This window comes from Mirounga angustirostris, unplaced genomic scaffold (assembly GCF_029215605.1).
Source record: "Mirounga angustirostris isolate CCGP_5_RB_7025 unplaced genomic scaffold, mMirAng1.0.hap1 SCAF_3, whole genome shotgun sequence".
Taxonomy (NCBI): Eukaryota; Metazoa; Chordata; class Mammalia; order Carnivora; family Phocidae; genus Mirounga; species Mirounga angustirostris.
The window spans coordinates 29,454,771-29,478,472 of record NW_026991711.1 but is presented as its reverse complement, the minus strand read 5'-3'; the positions used below and the strand labels follow the sequence as shown (position 1 = coordinate 29,478,472).

Below are 23,702 nucleotides of genomic sequence, written 5' to 3'. Positions count from 1 at the left end.
AAGTTTAGTACAGATTTGAGATGGGGGGTATCTGATTATTTAAGAGTTGAGAGAATCAATAGCCTTTCACTTATAGACTTGTTTTTTTTAAAGCACATAAAATTTGTCTTGTTTGCCGTGTCATGTTTACATACATTAGCCCAGTTACTGTAGCCTTCTGCTGCCAGAGACAAGAGATGAAAGTGTTCCTTTGTACGAACACAAGTGAGGTAGTCAGATCACAGTGCCTGTTCAAGGCTGGTTCAAAAACAAAAGCCTCCGATCTCTGACTCTGAGACCTAAGTTCTCATAGTTTTGTGAAGTCCTCCTTCCCACCGAGCTACAGAAAGCATCACATTTTATTTGGGGTATTTGCCTGTTAAAAAATACTTTTGGTATTTGAAGTAATCCAATGTGAGTTTTGTTTCCATAGAAACTGTGAAATACATGTTGTTTTCCCTAGAAGGGAGGTCATCTCTATATACCTATATAATACCTATAATGTAGATTTCTTTTTTTAAGGTTATACGTTGGCTCTTCAAAGACATTCACATCATCAGAGAAATCCCTGAGCCCTTTGCAGTGGTGTAGACACGTCCTAGATAACCCGACTCCAGAGATGGAAGCAGCAAGGCGTTCCCTGTGCTTTAGACTGGAGCAAGGTAATTTCGAACCTGTACATTTCCGTGCTGAAACTCTTGCCACTGTCAGCTCTGTTTTTGTTGCTGGTTTTGGAATTGACACTTAATTGGAAAAGCCTTACCCAGAGGGGCAGCTGTTGCATGCGATTTGCTTCACACTCATTCCCCATCGGGGTTTCTCAAGGTAGAATATAGTTGCATGCTTGTGTTTAGCCACATTTTTAGCTTGTTTCAGTTTGTATTGAAAGGTCGGAATACATATTATTTTTCTGTGTTTTTTTTTTTTTCTTTCTGTTTGCAAATATACCAATAAGTAAAATGGTTCAGCCTTAAATTCTCTGGGGACAATAACAGGTGGTGTGGCTGAAATCCAGGATGGAAAACTGGAGTTTTACGGGGACCTGAGTGCTGACCTTTTTGAGTTCCATAAATATTTAATTGGTTGTATAACTGGAAGTCCTAACCTTTATAAACTGGGAAATAATCTTCATATTGTATATAACATTAACTTATGGGGCCCAACATAAGTTTAAGGCAAAAAAAAAAAAAAAAAATTAGGACTGTTGTGGAAGGAAAAACAGCCAAAGGAATTAGCACTCCTTCACTCCTTGCCATTTTGTATTTAATTAAGGCTGTGATCACTTAAGCTTTTGCTCGTCTCTTAACCTCTCGGTATCTTTTTCATTATCTAGGAGCACTGTTTCCATTCCATGGACTACCTGTATCCAAATCACACTTGAGCTTGGAAATGCAGATTCCTGCCTTTTCCAGGTTAAATAATCAGAGTCACTGGGAGTGGGGCTGAGGGTATCTGCACTCACAAGTTCACCAGTGTGATTGTTACATACAGTGAAGTTTGAGAACACTACCTGTGAAGCTCTTCAGGGATAATGATGGGTATCAAAATCGGGACATGAAACAGTGTACAATAGGTAACATTTCTTGAGCTCTGAATTCTGTGACCATCAGTACATTCGGTTCTTGACATCCTCCATTTTATTCAGTCTAACCACACTCCTGTGAGTTAGGCACACACTCACTTTTAAGGAAGAGACAGGTGAAGTTGAGAGAAGGTCAGATGATTATTGGGGCCAGAGCGATTCCCCAGGGGCAGAGCCAGAAGCTGGGTCTCCCTGACCCTAAAGACTGTCCTTCATCAGTGGTCTGTGCTGCTTTTTTTGGCATAGTCATAAGTAAATATCAGCAGGAATTTGTTTTAAATATTTGGGAAACGTCAAATTGAAAGGCACATTTTAACTAAAACAAAATAAGTGATTGAGTAAGAAGTTGAAGGGTAGAGTACGAACCAAGGAGTTTTTTAGGGTTAAAACTTGGGGACAGATGCTTATCTAAGAGAGGAGCCATGTGATCAGACTCCAGCCTTGATTCTGTTCCCATTTACCCGACTGACCCTAAGCAAACCATTAAATCCCTCTGGACTTTTTTAAGGGTTGTGTAGACTGTCTCTAAGGTTCTTTATTCAAACATCTCTTGATTCAAGGACTCTGTGCACATTTTTTTTTTTTTTAAAGATTTTATTTATTTATTTGACAGAGACCCAGCGAGAGAGGGAACACAAGCAGGGAGTTGGGAGAGGGAGAAGCAGGCTTCCTGCTGAGCGATGCCGGGGTGGGGGGGGTGGCGTCTCGATCCCAGTTCCCCTGCGACCATGACCTGAGCTGAAGGCAGATGCTTAACGACTGAGCCACCCAGGTGCCCCTCTGCACGTTTTTATATATGAATTTGACTCAGTTTCATTTCAAGTGAAATTCAAAACTAGAATCCTCTAGTTCAGGGGTCAACAATTTTTTTCTGAAAGGGACCTGATAGCAAGGATTTTAGGCTTTGCAGGCCACACATTGTCTACCGTCAGTAAAAAGCAGCCGTAGATGCAAACATTAACAAACAAGGCTGTGTTCCAATAAACCTTTCCCTGTGGACACTGAGATTTGAATTCTCATGATTTTTTTTTCCATGTGTCACAAAATTATTCTTTTGATTTTTCTGTTTTTTAACCATTAAAAAAAAAAAACATAAAAACCATTCTTAGCTGGTAGGTATTACAGAGCTGGGGGCAGGTTGGATTGGGGCCTCCCCCGCCTTAGTTTGTAACCCCTGCTTCATTTGAAAACAAGGTAGATTTACATACAAGGCTGATTTTAAAAATAGAATTTTTTTTATTGAATTAATGTAATTAATGTAATGTAATTAATCCTTATTGGTGGCTACTTTTGAGATTTGAGACTAAGTGCCTGATTATCTAATTTTCCCTTCATTGACAAGGGCTAAAGCAGAATGGTGAGGTCATAAGGACATGCATTGATGTGCTGTAGTTTTATTCATGATGTAATGGATTTCAGTTTCTTGTAAGAGTTTAAGCAGAGAACTAGCTTTTCAAAACCTACCTTAGTGTTTTGCAAAATTTGTATCTAAATCTAAATCCTCTCTTGTTGTGAGACTAAATGCTTTTGTTCCAAAGATCTATAATCCCTTCATGAGATAAGTCACTGTCTACAATAGGTTGTTCTTTGGATGAAATTTTTTCTTGAAATTTAACTTCTATTTTATAAGGCAATTTGTCTATAGTTTAGAAAGTATTAATCTTACGGGTATTATAAGGAAAATAGCAGATTCCTACCCCGTCTCTCATGTGCATTTGATTACCCAGATGTGGTTACTTAACAAAAGCTATTTGTTTTGGTATCTCAGCCATGCCGTATTTTATCGTTATGTTTCTTTTTTTCATCCAACCTTTTGTTTTTCCTAGAGTTAATTGTGAAAAGACACTTACTGGCTGTTTTTGGTTTTTGTCATTAATTTACCCCCAAACTCCCCAGATGAACCGACTTCGGTACAGTTGGACATACAGATCCACCAAAAGTTTTATTTTCCTTTGTTTTTTTAACTGTTCCTGCTGGTAGCGCCCTTGGATCCCCTGCCGCCCTCTGACCTGCTTCTCTGCAGACCCGTGCACAGCTGTCGTGGGGGGCCTTCCCTCTGCCCTCATCCTGGGAATTCTCCTGTCCGCTCCTCAGTGTAGCCCTGCCTGTTCCTGGATGCCAAGACTCCCTTTTCCTTATGTTCCCTCTCTGGGTAGAATTCATTCTCCTGTTGCCTTTTCTCAGGAGCAGGAGAGGAAAGAGGATATGGGGGAGGTAAACTTTGAGAACCTCCTGTGTCTGAAAATGTCTTCATTATATCTTCAATCTTGATTGTTCTTTGAGCTAGGTGTAGAATCTAGGTTGGAAACCATGTCCAACAGAGTATAGAAGACATTATTTCATTATATTTCAGCTTTGGGATTGCTGTGGAAGTCCTGTATCATTCTCATTTCTGATTCCTGTGAGCTTTCTCTAAAATACCTTTTAGATAGAATCTCAGAATCTTTTCATTCATAGTCCATGATATTTTCATTTTTTGTGCTGATGGGCATTTTAACCAGGAAACTTGAGTTCTGCAAAACATCCTGCATTCTTTCTCTGTAAATCCCTCCTGCTTTCCAGTTTTCTCTATTCTTCCATTCTAGATAGTCCTTTTAGTCAGATGTTGAATCTCCTGGATTGATGTTCAGATTTTTTTTTTTTTAAAGATTTTATTTATTTGAGAGACAGAGTATGTGTGTGTGTGGGTGGGGGTGTGTGTGTGAGAGAGAGAGCGAGAGAGAGAGATCACAAGCAGAGGGGAGGGGTAGAGGGAGAAGAAGACTCCCTGCTGAGCAGGGAGCCCAATGTGGCACTTGATCCCAGGACCCTGGGATCATGACATGAGCCGAAGGCAGACACTTAATCGACTGAGCCACCCAGGTGCCCATGATGTTCAGATTTTTATATTCTGTCGTGTTTTCTATCCATGATATTGATGTTCTCTTTTCTTGGAGATTGTAAAAATTCCTCTCTGAAACTCCTCTGCTGCATGTTTATTGAGTACACTCTGTGTGCTAGGCACCTTGTAGGGAATGGGGACACAGCAGTGACCAAACAGATGGCAAGTCCGTGCCGTCACTGAGTCTACCTTCTTGTACACAGACCCTCACTTAATCCTCCTGTGTTTGTAAGGTACCCGTATTTGTGTAAGGTATCTTAAATCCAGTGGCTTTTAATTTTGGTTTATTTAAGCAATAGAATAAAGTGGGAGAGGAGCAGCTGCCTGGGGAGGGGAGGGATTTGAGGGTCCCAGTATTTTCCTAAACAGTCGTTCTGTTTTTGCTTCACTGTAAAGCTCCCTGCCCTCAGTGGTAGGCTGCACATCCAATTCCAGAATATTCCACGTTCTTGTTGGTTTGTCCCCGACTGTGGGTCCTTGGAGCAGAGAATGTCAAAACCCAAGTCTGTTACCTAATGTTTATCCATTTTACATTTCTAAATGAAGTGACCGCCTCGGACTGATAGTGACTCCTTCCTGTTCCGTCTTCCTTGCAGGTTTAGAAGACTGAGTTTTGCTGTCATTCTTGTGTGTTTTTTTACATTTAATTTTATTGTTTGTTTAAGCATAATCGACAGTGTCAGGTATACAATATAGTGATTCGACAGTGCTATACATTTCTCAGGGCTTATCAAGTTAAGTGTACTCATAATTCCCTTTGTCTGTTTCACAACCCCTACCTCCCATCTTCTGGTATTCACCAGTTCTCTGTTTAAGAGTCCGTTTCTTGGTCTGTGTCTTTTTTCCTTCATTCTTTTTTTGTTTGTTAAATTCCGCGTGAGTGAAATCATATGGTATTTGTCTTTCTCTGACTGACTTATTTCACCTAGCATTATACTCTCTGGCTCTTTTCCATGTTGTTGCAAATGGTAAGATTTAATTCTTTTTTTATGGCTGAATAATATTCCATTGTATATACACCATGTCTTCTTTATCCATTCATTTGTAGATGGACACTTGGGTTGCTTCCATATATTGACTCTTGTAAATAATGCTGCATTAAACATAGGAGTGTGTATATGTTTTCAAATTAGTGTTTTCATGTTCTTTGGGTAAATACCCAGTATTTACTGGAATTACTGGATCATAGGGTAAATTCTATTTTTAAAGTCCTATCCACAGCAGTCAGACAAAAAAAAAAAGAAAGGCATCCAGGTTGGTAAGGAAGAAGTAAAACTTTCACTATTTGTAGATAACGTGTTAGTATATACAGAAAACCCTGAAGACCCCACCAAAAAACTACTAGAACTGATAAATGAATTCAGTAAAGTCACAGGATAGAAAATTAATATACAGCAATCTGTTGCATTTCTATACACCGATAATGAAGTAGTAGAAAGAGAAGGAAACAATCCCATTTATAATTGGCACCAAAAATAATAAAATACCTAGCCAAGGAAGTGGAAGACCTGTACACTGAAAACTATACAACATTGATGAAAGAAATTGAAAATGACACAAACAGGTAGAAAGAGATTCCACGCTCATGGACTGGCAGAACCAATGTTGTTAAAATATCCATAACACCCAAAGCAATCTACAGATATACTGCAATCTCCATCAAAATACTAACAATATTTTTCACAGAACTAGAACTGAAATTTACATGGAACCACAGAAGACCTCGAATAGCCAAAGCAGTCTTGACAAAGAATAAAGCTGGAGGCATCACAATCCAAGATTCAAGATACAGTACAAAGCTGTAGTAATTGAAACAGTATGGTACTGTCACAAAAACAGACATGTAGATCAGTGGAACAGAATAGAGAGCCCAGCAATAAACCCATGCTTTATGGTCAATTAATCTACGACAAAGGAGGCAAGAACATAACAATAGAGAAAAGATGGTCTCTTCAAGTGGTGTTGGGAAAACTGGACAGCTACACGCAAAAGAAAGAAATGGGCTACCTTCTTACACCATACATAAAAATAAACTCAAAATGGATTAAAGGCCCAACTGTGAGACCTGAAACTATAAGAATCCTAGAAGAAAACCTAGGCCGTAATTTTTTTGACATCAGCCAGAGAAACATTTTTATAGATATGTCTCCTCAGGCAGGAGAAACAAAAGCCAAAATAAACTATTGGGACTACACCCAAATGAAAAGCTTTCGCACAGTGAAGGAAACCATCAACCAAACAAAAAGGCAGCCTACTGAATGAGAGAAGATACTTGCAAATGATATATCCAGTAAGGGGTGAATATCCAAAATATAAGAACTTATGCAACTCAACACCAAAGAAACTAATCCAATTAAAAATGGGCAGAGGACTGACCCCAGTAAACATTTTGCCAAAGACATACGGATGGCTGACCAGACACATGGAAGGGTGCTCAATATCACTCATCATCAGGGAAATGCAAATTAAAACTAGAGTGAGCTATCACCTCACACCCATCAGAATGGCTAAAATCAAAAACACAAGAAACAAGTGTTGGAGAGGATGTGCAGAAAAAGGAACCCTTGTGTGCTGTTGGTGGGAATACAAACTGGTGTAGCCACTGTGGGAAACAGTATGGAGTCCTCAAAAAAACCTTGTGTGGTTTTGTAAGAGAATAGGGAGGAATTCATATTTAGTCTTCAGTATCGAAGAATTCTTACTGGCTTCCAATTAAGGGAGTCCTTGGTCCATGACCGCTAATTAACAGATACCAGAAATTATGGTTTTAACTTTATTCATATTATAGCATAAATATTTAATTGGGATAATGTGAGCATTCCGTATTTTAGAACTTTCAAGTAATTCTAATAAAACACTTTGTTTAGATCTCATGTCTCTCTTAATCACCATTTCCAGGTAACAAACATTGAGCATTTTCTTTGAGATCAAGTTTGTTGTCCTTCATTTGAATATAAATTGCCCAAGGACAGTGACTTTGTTTTGTTGGTCACGCAGGCTAGAAGGGAACCTGACATTTTATAGACTCTGTTCCTAAAATAAATGAATTTTTGTTTAATTCTTTTTGAATCTAAAGTCACAGTTAAACAGCTGTTACATTTTTAGTTTTGACTTTGAACATTTTAAGACAGGGCGGAGTATTTGCACTCTTTCCTTACCAGCCATCTCTTCCTTTTCAGTGTCCTGCAAAGCATTAGCTTGCAGCCTTGTTTTACTGTTCACCAGCATGTTTACTTTAAAATAGTTTTTACTTATCTTACTGTATTTTGTTGCAAAATGATGAGTGTCTATGTGCTCCCCGCCCCCTTCCCCACCCCGAATGTAAAGACCTTTCAGTAAGACCATCCACTGGCATGAAAAGGACTGATGAGAGATTAGATTTTTTGAAAGGGTAGTATTATCATCCCCTTTGTCTTTCTTCTCCTGTCTCTCCTCCTTTTTATTTAACCGTGGGGTAGGGAAGTGTCCTCCACTGGTAGCCTGGGGCTTCAGATTAGATGCTGCCTTAATTAGAGAGCAAATAGGTTAAATACTTGGTTTCTATTTCTTGACCCTAATGCTTCTGGGAAGAAAATTACTTAGAGATTAATTCCCTGTAGAACCTGTGGAGGTGGGCCATAATAATGAGGCGCCAGAGTGTGTCTAGTGGCAGACCTTCTAGCCCTTTTGGTGCCTTGGTCCTTAGTACCCTTCTTTATCCCCTCTTGCACCCTAGGAACTTAGCCTGTACCATTTTCTTGGTTGCAAGTTAGCGGTCTTCCCTGCTTGAGAAGTAAACTTGCTTGGGAACACATCTGAAACCTCAGCTTCTGTGGGTACGTTGGGTAGCATTTCTCCCAAGGTTGTCCCTAATTGTGCAGTTGCTACTGAGTTCATTCTGAATTCATTGGGACTGTAACTTTGTGAAGGGCCCGACTCTCTTCTTGCTGCCCGCCTTCTCTGGGATGGTCTTCATGCTCTATCTGATAACCTCGTGACCCTGGATCTAGGTAACCAACCTTGGTAAATTATGGGAGAATGTGTGGGAAGTCTTCACGTCTTGTTGAGGTTGTGAGAAAAGGCTTATTAAAATCCTACCCTTCTGAAGGTTTATTTTTATGAAGAAAACGAGGCACAGAAAGGAATGTTTTGTTATTTATTGAGATAGCACCTTCATTAAGAGCTTTTTAAAGGTATTGCTGAAAGAAATGCTTTGTCTTCACAGCTACAGTTTTGCAAATTGGTTAAATGTGTGTGTTTAAGATACAGCAAGACAATTACTTTCGGTGTAAGGTACACACACACACACACACACACACTGCTAATATGTGTCCAATGCCCCGAAATTCTCAGTTGACTTGGTCAATTAATATTTTAATTGAAAATTAAATTGAAACTTTTATTGTAGATCCCAAAACTTATTTTCCCCTTTTCCAGACTGGTCTTTTAATACCCGAATTTCATAATTTATAAGGTCTTCTATATCAAGTAGTCAACACTGGAGAGTTACTTAAGCTTTCTCAGCCTCTTCTACATTTATATTTATTTTCTACAGTTGTTGTCAGACAATAAATAAGGATGTTTGTAAAGCAGAGATAATAAAGGCTTAAACACTGGGTCTCTTTCCTAATACATTTGAAAATGTAAATGGCTTTTTTGGATAATGTACAGAAAGTAATGTTCAAAGAAAAACAACTCATTGTTGAAAGTTAAATCTTTAGTATTTTTTTTTTTTAAATGATTTATTTGAGCGAGAAAGAGTGAGGGAGACAAAGCATGAGAAGGGGGAGGGTCAGAGGGAGAAGCAGATTCCCCGCTGAGCCAGGGATTCGATGTGGGACTCAATCTCGGGACTCTGGGATCATGACCTGAGCTGAAGGCAGACGCTTAACTGACTGAGCAACCTAGGCACCCCCTTTCAGTACTTCTTAATCTGCAGTCTATTGGTATAAAATTAAGAAAGCCTAGAATAATAATCTTCCCCCCCCCAAAAAAAAAATTGGGCCCTGATTTGAATATGCAATCTTAGACATATTCAGTATCTTGGTTGGTTTTTCTCTTTGAAAATGGTCCTAACAATGTTATTTTCTATTTGGAAGTATCTTGTTTTGTGAGCATCTTTTTCCTTAATTTTTAATATGTTTATGCCTTCTTTCAAGTAGATGAAGCATCTGATGATAGGGACCTGTGCCTCAGTTTCCTTTTGAATTACCAGTGTTTAATAAATTCTCAAACATGTTTTAAGTTCCGAATGTTTGTTTTTTTTATGATTAATTTGAGTACATTTAAATTTCTTACATGGGCAAAGAAACTAATTGAATGTTGGTGTTGTAAATGGCATCCAACTAGCCAAGCCAAAAGAAATTTACTTGGTGGTGCTCATTAAAATGTTAGTGTTGGAGGTGGATATTTAAGTCTGTTTTGTTAGTGCTGTTGACCCTCCCGGTGTCTAGAATAGTTCCTGTCCCATTGTCGGTACTGAATGCTAATTGTTGAGTGAATGAATATGGTGAGGATTTTGATTTAGTAGTTAGACAAAGTGCTCACTAGCACCTTTGTGTGTCTTAACTGTAATTAAGAGCAGGTCACTGTCCGATGACTTATTTTATAACTGGAAGTTTGTGCTTCCTAATCCCCTTACCTGTTTCCCCCATCCCCCCACTCACTTTCCTGCTGACAACCAGCAGTTTGTTCTCTGTATTTGAGTCTGTTTCTATTTTGTTGTTCGTTTTGCTTTTTAGATTCCACACATAAGTGAAATCATACAGTGTTTGTCTTTCTCTGTTTTACTTAGCATCGTACCCTCCAGGTCCACCCATGTTGTCTCAGATGACAAGATTTCATTCTTTTTTATTGCTGAGTAGTGTGTGTGCGTGTTCGTTCACCACATCTCCTGTATCCGTCTTATCAGTGGATGCTTAGATTGCTTCCATGTCTTGGGCTATTGCTGATAATGCTGCAGTGAACATAGGGGTGCATATATCTTTTTGAATTAGTGCTTTTTTCTTTGGGTAACCTAGAAGTAGAATTGCTGGATTGCATGGTGCTTCTATTTTTAATTTTTTGAGGAAGATCCATGATATTTTCCATAGCAGCTACACCAATTTTCATGCCCACCATTAGTGTACACAAGGGTTCCCTTTTTTCCACATCCTCGCCAACACTTGTTTTTTCTTTTTTCTTTCTTTTTTCTTTTTTTGGTAACAGCCAATCTGACAGGTGTGAAGTGATAGCTCATTATATTTTAGTTAAAAAAAAGAAAGCCTGTCATTTGCTTCTAGTGTCTTGCCTAGTAAGTGGGGACATTTAACAGATTTCACAGGGCTATTAGAAAGATTTCAGGCAATGTTGAATGTAAAATTACTTCGATAAATGTGAAGTGCTATCTAAATATGTGGACACATTCCTACTATGCAGTTCTTTATTCAGAATCTGAACCAAAACATACAGGGAATCCTTTTAGTTTGGCTATTTATACTTTATAGGAAACCAATAGCGTTTTTTTCTTTGGTTGGGGGGAGGTTTGTTTTCTTTAGCTATAAATCAACCTATCTGTTAGAGTTGGGATCTCAGATTGGAAAGTTTTTGAGTGTAATTTATTTAAGAATAGGAAGTTTAAGGCAACTTCATTAGCTGTTCCTTTTCTTCTGTCTCAGATCGATATTTCTAACATGGTTTTCTTTATTCTTCCCCACTTCTCCCACCACTTCGTTTATTTTTTATTTTTTAAAGACTTATTAGAGAGATAGATAGAACACGAGCAGTGGCGGGGTGGAGGCAGAGGGAGAAGCAGACTCCAGACGCCTCACTGAGCAGGGAGCCCGATGTGGGGCTCGATCCCAGGACCCCAGGATCATGACCTGAGCTGAAGGCAGATGCTTAACTGACTGAGCCACCCAGGCGTCCCTTCCCCCACCCTTGTAGACTGTAAATAACAAACACCAATAGAACTTTCATGGGTAGCATTAACTCATGTGATATCTTAAATTGAAATAAGGCTAATCTAGAGCCTTTGGTGAGTCCTTGTTATGAGGCTGGGATGTTAAATAACCAAATAATGATAAAAAAAAAAAAAGCCTATCTGAGTAATTGGAAACACCCAGTATGTGGCTCAGTTAATTTGGGGCCAGTTAATAAAAGCTTATCTTGCCTGAAGATCCTTGAATATCCATAACTATTGAATCAGGACAGGTCACATTTGAGGAGTGTGGGTATAGTCTTCACAAATAGTATAGCCCTACACAATTTACTATCTTCGGTCATGTTTCCTTATGAGCATCTTTCATTTCCTCTGGGATTATATGCTATGCACATGTAAATAGATATTGCTTCTTAATTGAGTTTTTCTTTTATCTTCCTATGATGCCAGTTCCCGTGTTTGTCTTGGTTGGTATGATGTAGTATTCCTCTCTAAATTTAGCCAGTGGAAAAGAAAGTTGTCGACTAATCAGTGCTCTGAAGGTGGCCTTTTCATTTGTTAAAAGCCGCACAGATTGAACGGAGACATTAGGGAGCTTCTTGAGTGTCTGTCTTCTGGACCCCGTCCAGCCTCTTCTTGCCTGGCCCTAGATGCTATCTTCATCAGCTCATGTTTCCAGTCTCGAGGTGCTCTGTCAGATTGGGAACACAACATTAAAACTTAGTCTGTGCAGTTCATTTTAGGTAAGCTTTGTAAAGGAGTCCCTTTCTCGTCGGAAGAATAATCTGGAATCATACTGAAATTTGCAGAAACACGGTCTCTGGACATTTGCTGTTATTCTTGTGTGCTAGAAATTGAAGACACACTGTCATGGCTGTGGCCTTTCATCACATCTTTGCTTTCCTCGTATGTTCAGAATAGTTTCGGTGCGTTTGCTTCAGTGCTGGGAATGATGTTCAGTACGATAAATGGCAAATCAGTAGGGACTGTGCTACTGGGAAATTTGTGGTTTCTAGCCCATTCTATCCAGCAACATGGGAATGTGTTTGCCGGATACTCCTGAACAGCCCTCCTCCTTGCCTTTCTTTTGCCAATTACATGTGTTTCTCTGTGGTTTTTTGTTTTTTATTTTGCATTTCCACCACAAGACAGTTATTAAAATAAGCAGAGCTTATGACAGTGCATAATGTTTGTTACAATGAATATATATCATTGACATGCTGTTTTCTTACCTCAGTGAGGAAGAAATAAAACAGTAGATATTCTCCCACAGTAGTTGTTTACTGCTTTCTTAGTACTCTAATGATCGGCTGAATTGGCTTCTATGGCAGTGAAATTTTATTTTGGTAGATGTTCATGCCTGTGTCATGGGACCCGTACGTAAATCGTCCGCGTAGGCAAGAATTCGTAGACCCTCCTTTTCTGAAACACTGGGCCTTGATCAGACGATTCAGATGCTTAATCGGGAAATCAATGTATGGAGCCCTTGCTGCATGCAGGCACAGTGCTAGGTACGCGGGGGTCGGGGCAAGATGAACTCGGCCTAGCCTTTGGAACGTGCAGTCTGGTATAACCGACTGTGCAGATCACCGCTCTTGTTCTTTTTTTCTTCCTTTCCCTTAAAACAAGCATGATGGTGCTAGCGGACCTGAGTCCGAAGGGTTTGGATGGCCAGGAGGTGCGGGAGAGCGGCCCAGACCGCAGGAACAGCATATGGAAAGGACCTACACAGGGGTGAGACTCCTGACGGGAGAGGAAGTGGCAGACCGTTGTGGTGGGAGTGAGTAGAGAGAGGTGGAGGGAGAAAAAAGGAGCTCAGGGATTCTACATGAAACGAGGGAGGCATGCGGGGTATTCAGGGCGCTTAAGGATTTTGGACTTTGTCTTAAGATGATTTGGAAGCCTTTGGGTAGTTTTCAGCAAAGGAGTGACGTGACCCCGAACAGGAAAGTGTCAGAGTGCTAACGGAATTGTTGATTGATATTAGCCTTTCTTGAAGTCTGGCAAGATGTGGAGAATGAAATGGTGATTTTAGAAATTCTTAGCCATGTGAGTGAAGTTAGGCTTGAGCATGTTTTGTTTATGAGGGGATTCTTTAACTTAGATAAACTTGGAAATGTTTTCTGCTGCTTCCTCATTAATATCCTGTATTTCTTATGTGACTTCTTGTGAGAAGTGGTCATTTAAAATATGGCCAAACTCTTCATGATACTTAATTTACTTTGAAAATATAAAACTTTGATCTTCTCAATTACTTAAAATACATGGAGCTTTAAACTTTTACATAGTAACAGGTTTCATACATTTGAGTTTTGGAGCTCTTAACAGTTTTTTGAGTTAAAAATTTTTTTTTCATTGTAGCTATAAAATTGTATTTCGAGGAACTGGGGGTGTGGGGGTGTGTGTGTGTGAGTGCAATTCAGATACTGTCATAATCCACGTGTCTGTATTCATATACACATGTGTATGTATGTACATGCATGCTCTGTCTGATCTTCCAGTCTGTGGCATTTTAGATAAGCCAAGTTAAATCAGTAAAAGGATATTCAGCAGTAGGAGTCGCTGGTGTGCACTAAAAGAGGATGACGGCAAGTAGGTGGATGTTTAATCTCTGGCGTAAAACCAAATACCTATTCCTAAAGAAAATCCAGGGATCTAAGCATGGGATCCCTACCCCTGACTGAGAAGCAGAGCTTGAGGGAACTTTAGTTGTGATGTCCACGGTAGACTGAGCAGGGCTGGGGGGACTATTAGATGAACTTGTAAAGCATCCCAGTCCTAGCATAAAGACCGCCCTACTTTGCACCGTTGGGATCCTCAGCCACTCTGTGGCTGCACATCTAGGCATCTCATGGGAAGTTTGCCTATGGAATAATCCAGGCATTTATATAGTGTCTGTTGTCCATCTTCTAAGTCGGAGGCCTATTGGGGTAATACGTATACTGGTGCAGAAGAAGCTCATGCCAATTACTTATTCAGATGAACATAGTCTGTGTTCATAAATACACACCAGTAACCAAGTCTCATTTGATTTTTGGGGAAACTGATAGCATGAACAAAATAAACAGATCAACTGACTTTGTAGGAAACAAGAAGCTAAGGGAATAGAGAAGTCCCTGTGCTTAGATTTAAGAGAATAATACACCTTTAAACAAGAACAGATTGCTGGAAAAAGCAGCAGGCAAATCATTATTTGTAGTCATTTTTAATTTGTTGGAAGTATGGAATGGGAATGGATAGGACTAAGAACCAAGCTGCTTACCCATATTTGTCAAAGGAAATCCCCCTCAAAAAGAGACAATATGAGAGAAATTAGGGGACATAGATGACAGATTCCAAACCTCTAATCTTTAACAATTCTAGAAGCAGGAACAGACAGTTGAGAGGAAGGAAGAATAAATAATAGAAGAAAATTTCTTTGAGCTCAAGAAAGAAAACTCCCTGGTATGAACTAAGGTAGATGAGAAAAGACCTAAACCTAGACATCCTGGTTGAATTTCCAGGGTTAAAACCCTACAAAACCCTGAAGAAACAGGTTATCTGCAGTGTAATAGACCTCAGGCATTTCAAGGAATGCTAGATGCTTAGATGGGAAATGAATATTGTCTTTTTAGTTTTGAGGAAAGGTATTTTCAAACTATATATCATGCCCAGGCAAATCATAGATTGTGGAGACAAATGGAAGGGGCTTTTGGTTCTGCAAAGATTTAGAAAATTTACTCTGCACCTGTTTTAATGGTGGAGGCAGTACAAAGAAAGAAGATCCAAGAATCTAGAAAAGAGTGCCTGTGGAGGTGACCCGGGAGGGGCCAGGAATGAGGAAATGAGAAAATAGGTGGACTCTCAATGCTTGGGGCATTCTTCGCCCAGTGGTTGGGATCTGGTGCCAGACAATTCCTTTCTTTTCCCTGGGCCCTCTGACCGTACTCAGCTCCCCAGTGAGCGATGCTTCTGTGAGGCCACGGACACGCCACCTGTATGTGGCTTAATATCTGATGTTCACCTTAAAGTTGTCCCGATCACAGCTATCCAACAGAATGGAGAACCTGTAGACCCTGACATTGTCGAAACAGAACCATGAGGTCTGGAGATGGGAGTGGAAGGGAGGAGAGACTTCCGCGGGCTCAATAACGGACGGCGAGGCAGAGGGCAACAAGGTGATGTTGGTGTATCTGCTTAAAGTTACACAGTAGTTACAGAATTGTCCCCAAGTTCCCAAACAGAACTCAGGAAAAGTGGATCCGGGTGGGAAAGGGAAAGAGATTTTTGTTTTAGACCTTTGTATATATTTTAATGTTCTTGCATGTGCAGGCATTTAATTAATTAATTAATTTTTGGGGGGTGGGGAAAGGGAGAGAGACTCTTAAGCAGACTCCATGCCCAGTGCAGAGCCTGACACAGGGCTCGATCTCCTGACCCTGGGATCATGACCTGAGCCGAAATTAAGAGTTGGACCCTTAACCGACTGAGCCACCCAGGCTTCCCCATGTGCAGGCATTTTAATAAAATCATGCAGTGGTTACTTTTAGGGCCAAGAAAATAGTTTTTTCTCCTCAAAGTTCTTAATTATACTTACTTTCTACCACCTCTCAATACTAGTGGGTCAGAGGCCTTTTCTGCCATGGGGCTATAAGCACGTGTATTGTGTCCCTTATTGGAAGAAAAGTATTTTAGCCCAGGAGATACTGAAGAGGAAGGAATATCCAAATTCTGTTTCCATTACTCTTCCTATTCAGGAGTGCACAGAGCTTTCTAGTAGCCTGCTGGGCTTGCATTTCCTAACACACTGGACATGGTCAAGAGCAGGAAGGTTCTTATTGGTGATCTAGTCTGTCCTTTCAGAAGAGGAACCACACTGTTTTCAGACGTGAGATAATCGAGCCTGTTTCTTCTAGAACTGGACTGTAGCCTCTTCCTTGACTTACCTTGTTATTGGCATGTGGAGCTTGGAAGTCACTCTGGCTGGCTGTCATGGCTTGCACGGTGGCTGTCGTCCAAATTAGATGCAGCTGTCGAATCTGCATGACAACATCGCATCATTGGCAGATGGCTAGGTCATTCTTTTCCCTTGTTCTTTTCAGGTTAAATTAGGACTTTCACAGAGGCCGACTTCTCACGTTTTGTGGCCATTTTCACTGTCCTTATGTTTGATTAAAGCCACAGTCGTCAGGTCTAAAGGAAAAATGGCTTCTATAAAAGGGCATTTTTAGACATGCCTTTGAAGTGTAATTACTGCTGAAGTCAGATGTGGTTTTTTAATGTCCCCTGTTAATTGGAGATGGGAAGTCTGATCATCTGTGCAGTTTTAGACAGAGCTCACTCCGGTCTTGGGCAGCCCTGAATTTGGTCCATGTATGCTTGGAGTTGGCAGCTTTTCTGTTTTGACCAGTGATGAAATGGAAACAAGTTGGCTGACAGTCCAGAGAATATCCCCTTTCCAACCCTCATTTTTCAGTTTTTAGACCATTGTCCTGGTTAGAGAAGACCCACGGAGAGAGAAGAGCATTCAGCGTGTGGTCTTGGGACGAGTTAAGCTCTGAGAAGTAGAAAAAAAGTCTAATGCTTAAATGGTAACTAGACACTTGAACCAGCAAGTCTTATTTTACCTAGAAAACGTTTGACCTATTAAATTCAAGATCAAGAATAATTATAAAAGTCAGATCCCTATGGAATAAATGTGGTTAAATAATACTCCTTCATGGTGAAACTTTGTAACTCTCATTCAAGTATTAAACATTTATCTGCTAGTCATTGCAGGTATATAATCCCTTAGTTACTTTTAAACCTCATATATTTTAAAACTTAATCCTAATGTTGAAAGTGACTTTCTTGATTAGCTCTAGGTATTATTTATATGGGTAAATGACCTCTTTTATTAGATGTTTCTCAAAGATGGCATGTAAGTCATGTTTTTGTAAGTTTTACATTTTGAATACAACCGAAGTTTATATATTGAGTATTACAGTGTTCTGGGGCTATGTGTTTATATAAATATGTATTTAAACACATAAATATGTATATTAGCATATAACACAAACACATTTATGAACATAAATATGTGTTAACATGTAACAAACACAATATGTATATTGACATAAAACAAGTATACTTACGGTTACAATTAACCTATCCTGAATAAATAGTCACTAAGAATACAATTAGGGAGGGACGTTTACTAGTTCTGTAGCCCCTCTCCTTATGTGAATACACTGGCAAATGTGTAATAGTTGAATCTTCTTTACTTTGTGTATGTCTGGGAGAGATTGCTAAGAACACCTGTTTCAAAGAAGTAGTAGGCCTTCCCAGCTCCATGTGCATATTCATTGGGTCATGGAGAGCGGTGGAGAAATTAATGCTATCAAGTTTACCCAGTAAAAATAGGGGATCAGATAAGCTGCAGGCCATATGTTCCTACCCCTGGGGGCTTGCTCAAGCTGGGGCCAAGTCAGCAGTGCTTACTTAATGTGAACTTGAAGCCCGAGTCTGGGCAGTCTGAGTTTATGAGAGTGAACCAGTAAAATACTGTCTTTGCCTAGGTTCCTTAATTCCTTTAAGTTTAGCGTGAACATTTGAGTACATCAGTGTGCAAGCCTTTCTGTAGGCTCTAACCTCTAGGTATGGACAAATACTATCTGATTACCTGGGGAGTTTATAGCTGAGAGGATGGCTCATGAAAACAGAATCTTCTTGCCTAGTGGTGTGTGGGTTTAGGTCAAAGTGCTGTGGTCTGGATAAAACTTCCTGCCAACATAAGTGAATAGCAGGTATTAAAAGAGATGATGTCTCCCGTCCCTTCCCTGATCTTAGACCACTTGGTCACTGGTGTGAGTGAAAGGCCATGTATGGAATTCCTCCAGTAGTTTGGCTTAGTACTGAGTCCTGCCCACCTGTTATGTAAAGAAGGCATAAAAGCAGAGGATTGAAAGTTTATCTCCCCTTTCCTCCTCTGGCCTTACTTTCCAGGACTCTGTGGTAAAGAACACCATTATTTAAGTGTCAGAGACATGACCTTAGGAGCCTGTGGTTTTGAAGAAACCATATTTCTTAAAATGTGGCATTTGGGACATATGTTTCCTCTGAGATGGTCTTTGGATACATAAGTGAACACTGTTGACCTACCCTGATCAAGTTGTGGAATGTTCAAGGTTTAGTACTTTGGCTCCGACTGAGTTGAGGAAAGATCGAGTCTGTGAAATTGTCTAGATAAGAAGGCATAATGTAGAAAGCATGCGCATCATTTTGAGAGGACAGGTTAAAATGCCTGAGAATTAGGAGTGAAAGAGCAGAACATTTCTGTACTGTCCTTTCTCCTAGTTAACTTCTAGAACATTCCCCCTCTGGGTTTAGAGTATGGTTTTCCTCCAACTAGCTGTAACTTTTCAGTAGGCTTCTTTAAAAAAAAAAATGCTTTATAGTCTGTGAATGCATGCCACAAACTGCAGACTTTTGTCTTGTGCTTGCCACAGCCCTGCTTATTATCTTCCCACAAACGTGCCTTTTCACATGGAGACCCTGCAAACACTAAGATGTTACCTGACTTGCTCCACATGAGAACTAGGATGTGGCAGGATGGAGACTGGAATTCTGGTATCTGGATTCTTAGTCCAATCTCCTTATAATCTTCTGTTGATCTTTAATATGTTGTGAAAAATTGCAGTAAAGAAGTACCCTGTTGGCCTTCATTGCTGTAACGCAACACCTGACTTACCTTACAGTGCAGTTCTAATCCTGTGTGTTCTCCAGAGTGACTCTTATAAAAGTGGTACGTGTGTTAGCCCGGGGGTTGGCAAACTGTGGCCGTATCTGGCCTTCAGCCTGTTCTTGCATGGCCTGTGAGATAAGAATGCTGCTCACGTTTTCAAATAGTTGGAAAACATGAAAATTCATGGCCCATAATTTTTATGCAATTCACCTCTCAGTGTGTATAAATAAAGTTGTATTGGAGCATGGTCACATTCATTCATTCATGTGTGGCCTGGGGCTGCTGTATTGCTCTGATGGCAGAGTCCATAGTTACAACCGAGACTGTATGGCCAGCAAAGCCTAAAATACTCACCGTCTGGCCCTTTACAGAAAACGTTGGTCAACCCTTGTGTTAGTTAGGCTGTTGCTGTGATCTCTGATTTCACTGGCAGTGAATATAGCCATCTAGCCCTTCATTTAACTCCCTTTACCAAGATCCTACCAAAGATCTCTAAAATATCCTGGCGGCAGATGACCTTGCAGTCAGTATCGAAGCCTAAACATCTTCAAATAATTTTTGAGGCTCACCTGTTGTTACAGACTCACCTGGGCAGTCACTTGGGCTTCTCCCAGTGGGGGCCAGGCCATTACTACTATGCTGGTTCTGTGTTCAAACCTCTGCCTTGGGAGCACATTTATTGTCTTCTAGTTTACAGATAAAGGAGGCCATCATTGCATTCCCTGTCTTCTCACTAGCTCTGCCTCCCAGTTGCAGAGGAAGAAATAACCCTCCCTGTTCCCACGGCTGTCCCCTCTACCCTCTCTCTCTGCCCCATGCCTCCTGATCTCCAGGACCTCATGTCAGTGCGTTCCCCTTTTCTGTAGACTCTTGTTTTCTCCTCTGGTTCAGTTCTGTTCTCATTCTATTAATATGCTCATCTTTTCCCTTATCCTAAAACTATCCTTCCTTGAGTTTCATGCTCTGCAAACTACAACCCTGTTTTTTCTTACTTTTATAGCCGGATCTCTCTAGAAAGAGTTATTTCTTCTTCCTCATCTTATATCTGCTTGACCTCATAACACAGATTTCTGCTTTAGCTCCTCTGTTGAACCTGCTCCCATCAGTGGCCCAGTTATCCAGCCAGTTGCTGTTTCTTACTCATTATCCTGTAAGACCTCTCTGCAGGAATTCCCATATTAACTGCTGCTTCCAGGTTGCAGCCCTTCATTACCTTTAGTGGTTTGGGGCTCTACTGATCCTTGAGCTCCTGAATTCTCTCAGTGACCTCTCTTAGTCTCTGTTACTGAGTCTCCCTTTACCCACTCATAAATGTTCCTTAAGTACCTTATGTACATTCTCCTTGGGTGATTTCATTCATGCCTATGGCTTCATCTAACACCTACTTGTCTACATGCCCCGAATTCTTCCTCTAGCTTCTTTCCCGAGCTCTCAACTCCTTAGTGGGCACCAGCACGTAGGCATGTCCTATAACTGTCTCAAATGCAGCTCATTTTCTCCTCTCACTAAGCATGCTTATCTCATGTTGCTTGTCTCAGTGGATGGCGTCAATGTCTTAGAAACCATGGCCTTAGCTTTGGCCACCACCTTTCCTCCACTCCCTGTATTCATTGGGCCACCAGGTGACTCCTCTTTAGCTCAGATGTGGCTTAGTTAACATGTTCTCATCAAGTGTTCTGCTGAACCTTTAGTTCAGTACCTTGGATGTCTCACCAGCTCCCCCGTGAATCCTAACTGGTCTTCTGGTCATCACTCTGCCCACATTGTCCATCGTCTATATGACGATTTATGTCATCTTCATAAAACACGTATCTGACCATGCCTTTCTCATTCTCAGAACACCGATTGAATATTAAAGCGCATCCTCCTAATGACAGTGCAGAACCTGCTGCTCCTGACCCACCAGTCCCGGCTCTTCTCCCACGTGCCTACGCCTCAGTCCCAACGCCATTCTCCATTCCTTGAGTGTGCACTGCTTTGTCTTGCTTCCATGGCTTCTGCCAAGTTATTTCTGTCTGGAATGGCATTGTACCCTGCAGGGTAAACTCCTCAACCTTCAAGAGCCATGTTAAACATAGTGTCTTCTGGTGAAGTCTTTGGTCTCCCTTGGAAAGTGAATCACTGTCTTCACTTTGTGAGTGTACTTCATGGTGCCTTTATTCCACTTACTCTATCACATCAGATGCATATCCGACTTGCCTGCCTTCGGCGCTAGCTGGGCTTTAGGAATTGGAGTGGGAAGGAGAGGAGAGTGATAATCAAATTGTATTCATCTCCGTATCTGCAGCATCTGGTACTTTATAGCCCCGTGGTGGGTGCCTGCTCAAATGAATAGAGAAATGAATTTTAAAAAGCAGGTGGGAGCATCAGGGCCAGATTTCTCAGAACGACTGTGGAGCAGGAAAATAACTATGTGCTGTGTGTGTCTTTGGAAGATATTTGCATCACTACTGGAGACCTTTCATGTTTTTGGGTTTTGGTTTTTTTAATATTTGTGGGTAAATTTTGGATGAAGGAATGACTCTGGATGTGGTCTGTAAATGTTGGGTGTCTGCATCATCCTGGAGCACTTCACTTTTTGTGTGTGTGTGTGTGCAGGGGCCCCCAAAAAATCTTCACAGGATCTTGCCTGTGAAGATTTAAATATTAGTTGGCCAGTTTCTCAAGATCCAGGGTTAGGGAATGAGGAAGGAGAATATAAATTTGGTAGCTGAGAGGAGCTATGAGCAAGGACATACAAAATTATGACTTATTTAGAAAGCAGTTTTGTGAATTTTAATACAACAGATCTAAGATTTGTTTTTAATGAGTTTTCATCAGACTTATTAAAAACTGAAGAAGTAGAACATGTATAGGGCTGCTTTGGACTGATTTCTTCACACTTCCGGGATCATTGTGGCCTCCTGAAGGGATGACCCTGGGTCGTTTGCTTTGCATGAGAGAGAGAGAAGAGGATGTGGCAAAGTAGCCTGAACCATGGTCTCTACAAGCTGCAGTTTTGCCTTTGCAGCCTTACTCTTAGATGAGAAAGGGGTAAAAGGATAGAAGTAGGGAGGATAGGGCTTGTTTTCTAGAGAAACTTGCTCCCGTATCTTAGTCTGTTCCGGCCGCTAGAACAAAATCCCGCAGAGGAGGCGGCTTATAAATGGCAGAAGTTTTATGGCTGGCAGTTCTGGAGGCTGGATGTCCACGATCAGGTGCCGGCGGAGTCGGGCTCGGAGGTCCCCATGCCGGGTTGCAGACTTCTTGTTGCGCCCTCGTGTTTGGAAAGGGCTCAGGCGCTCTTTGGAACCTCTTCTATAAGGCACTAATCCAATTCATGAGGGTTCTATCCTCCTGATGTAAGCTTCTCCCAGAGGCCCCACCTATATAATACCTTCCTCTTTGGGGGTTAGCATTTCACCATGAATTTTGGGGGACACAACATTCAGACCACAGGACCCTGATTAGGAATGCGGCTGTGCCGTTAGAAGCCAGTAGAAAGAGTAAGAGTGCTGCCCCCCAGGACTGACTGCTTCACCTAACTCAGATGCTACACCGTTGGAAGCAGGACGTAGAGAAATTCCGCGAAACGCTCTTAGCTGTTTTGTGAAGAGTGTCTTTGATTGTAAGAAATGGTAGCATTTCAAGAATTTGAGGAAGCTTTGTTGCCTTCTTGCGTGGTTTACTGCCAACTGGTGTCTTGGCACAGCCCTTCACTTTAACTGTGCCACACAGCCTTGTAGGAATGAGCTCATTCTAAGACCGGGACCCAATCGTAGGTCCTAGCCATAAGTGATACGAAGTCCTTCAGCTGGAAACCCGAAGATTCACACACACAAAGTTCAACAACTTAATAGTTATTAGGAAGTCCTAAGACATTGTGCTCCTGCAGGTATATGTCTTCATGGAGCCTCTGTCTAGCTGGGCTGAAAGGACTAAACTAACTTTCGTCTTCAGAGATACTATATATATTGAATTACAGTTAATAAGTTTAAGAAGTTGGGCAGAACCATTTAGGTGTTAAGGTAGGAATGGTAGAATGGTTTGAAATAGGAGATATTAGTGAACTCGGCCAAGATTTTGAACACACTGAGCTTTGACTGTTTACTGTGTGCCAGACAGTGTATTAGGTACTAAAGGCCATCTCTCGAGGGAGAAGAAAGTGTGAAAAGGATCGTTTCTGGAATGTATTCTAGCACTGCCTTATTGTTGAACTCTTAGTACCGATCTTTGAGGATTATCACTGAGCTTCTCATTAGATCAGTTTCTCTTTCCTTTTATGCAAATTAAGTCCTACTCTTTCTTAAATTTGATTTTGACTATATGCAGAGACCTATATATTCCACAAAAATTTCAATATTTACTGTGTTTGCTATGAACCTAGGCAAGGCATGGAAGGAATGTCATTGTTAGTTTTTGATTAATAATTTTCAGTGTGGAGAATTAAATTTAGATTCTTTCTTAAACCTATCCTGTCCTTTGTGATTTTTCTGGATATTATCATCACTGGAACATTTATCAAATTAAACTTTTTCTTGGGGGGCATTTATATTTAATGATGTACAAAAATAGCTTCACAGATTTGTAATTTATTTTTTAAGTCTGGCAATTTTGAAGATGTACCAAAAATAATTGCCCATTAGACATTATTTTGGCAGAAAGATGAAGGACCAGTCCA

General features: G+C 40.6%; 1 protein-coding gene across 2 annotated transcripts in view; it reads left to right on the top strand.

Annotated features, from left to right (window-relative positions):
• Positions 1 to 23,702, top strand: part of SLAIN1 (SLAIN motif family member 1) — a 54,424-nt gene that overhangs the window by 14,072 nt on the left and 16,650 nt on the right. For both annotated transcript variants that reach the window (XM_064585963.1, XM_064585964.1), the window contains exon 2: positions 502 to 641. In XM_064585963.1, coding sequence (XP_064442033.1) covers positions 502 to 641 — 140 coding nt within the window. The remainder of the gene's footprint in view (positions 1 to 501; positions 642 to 23,702) is intronic.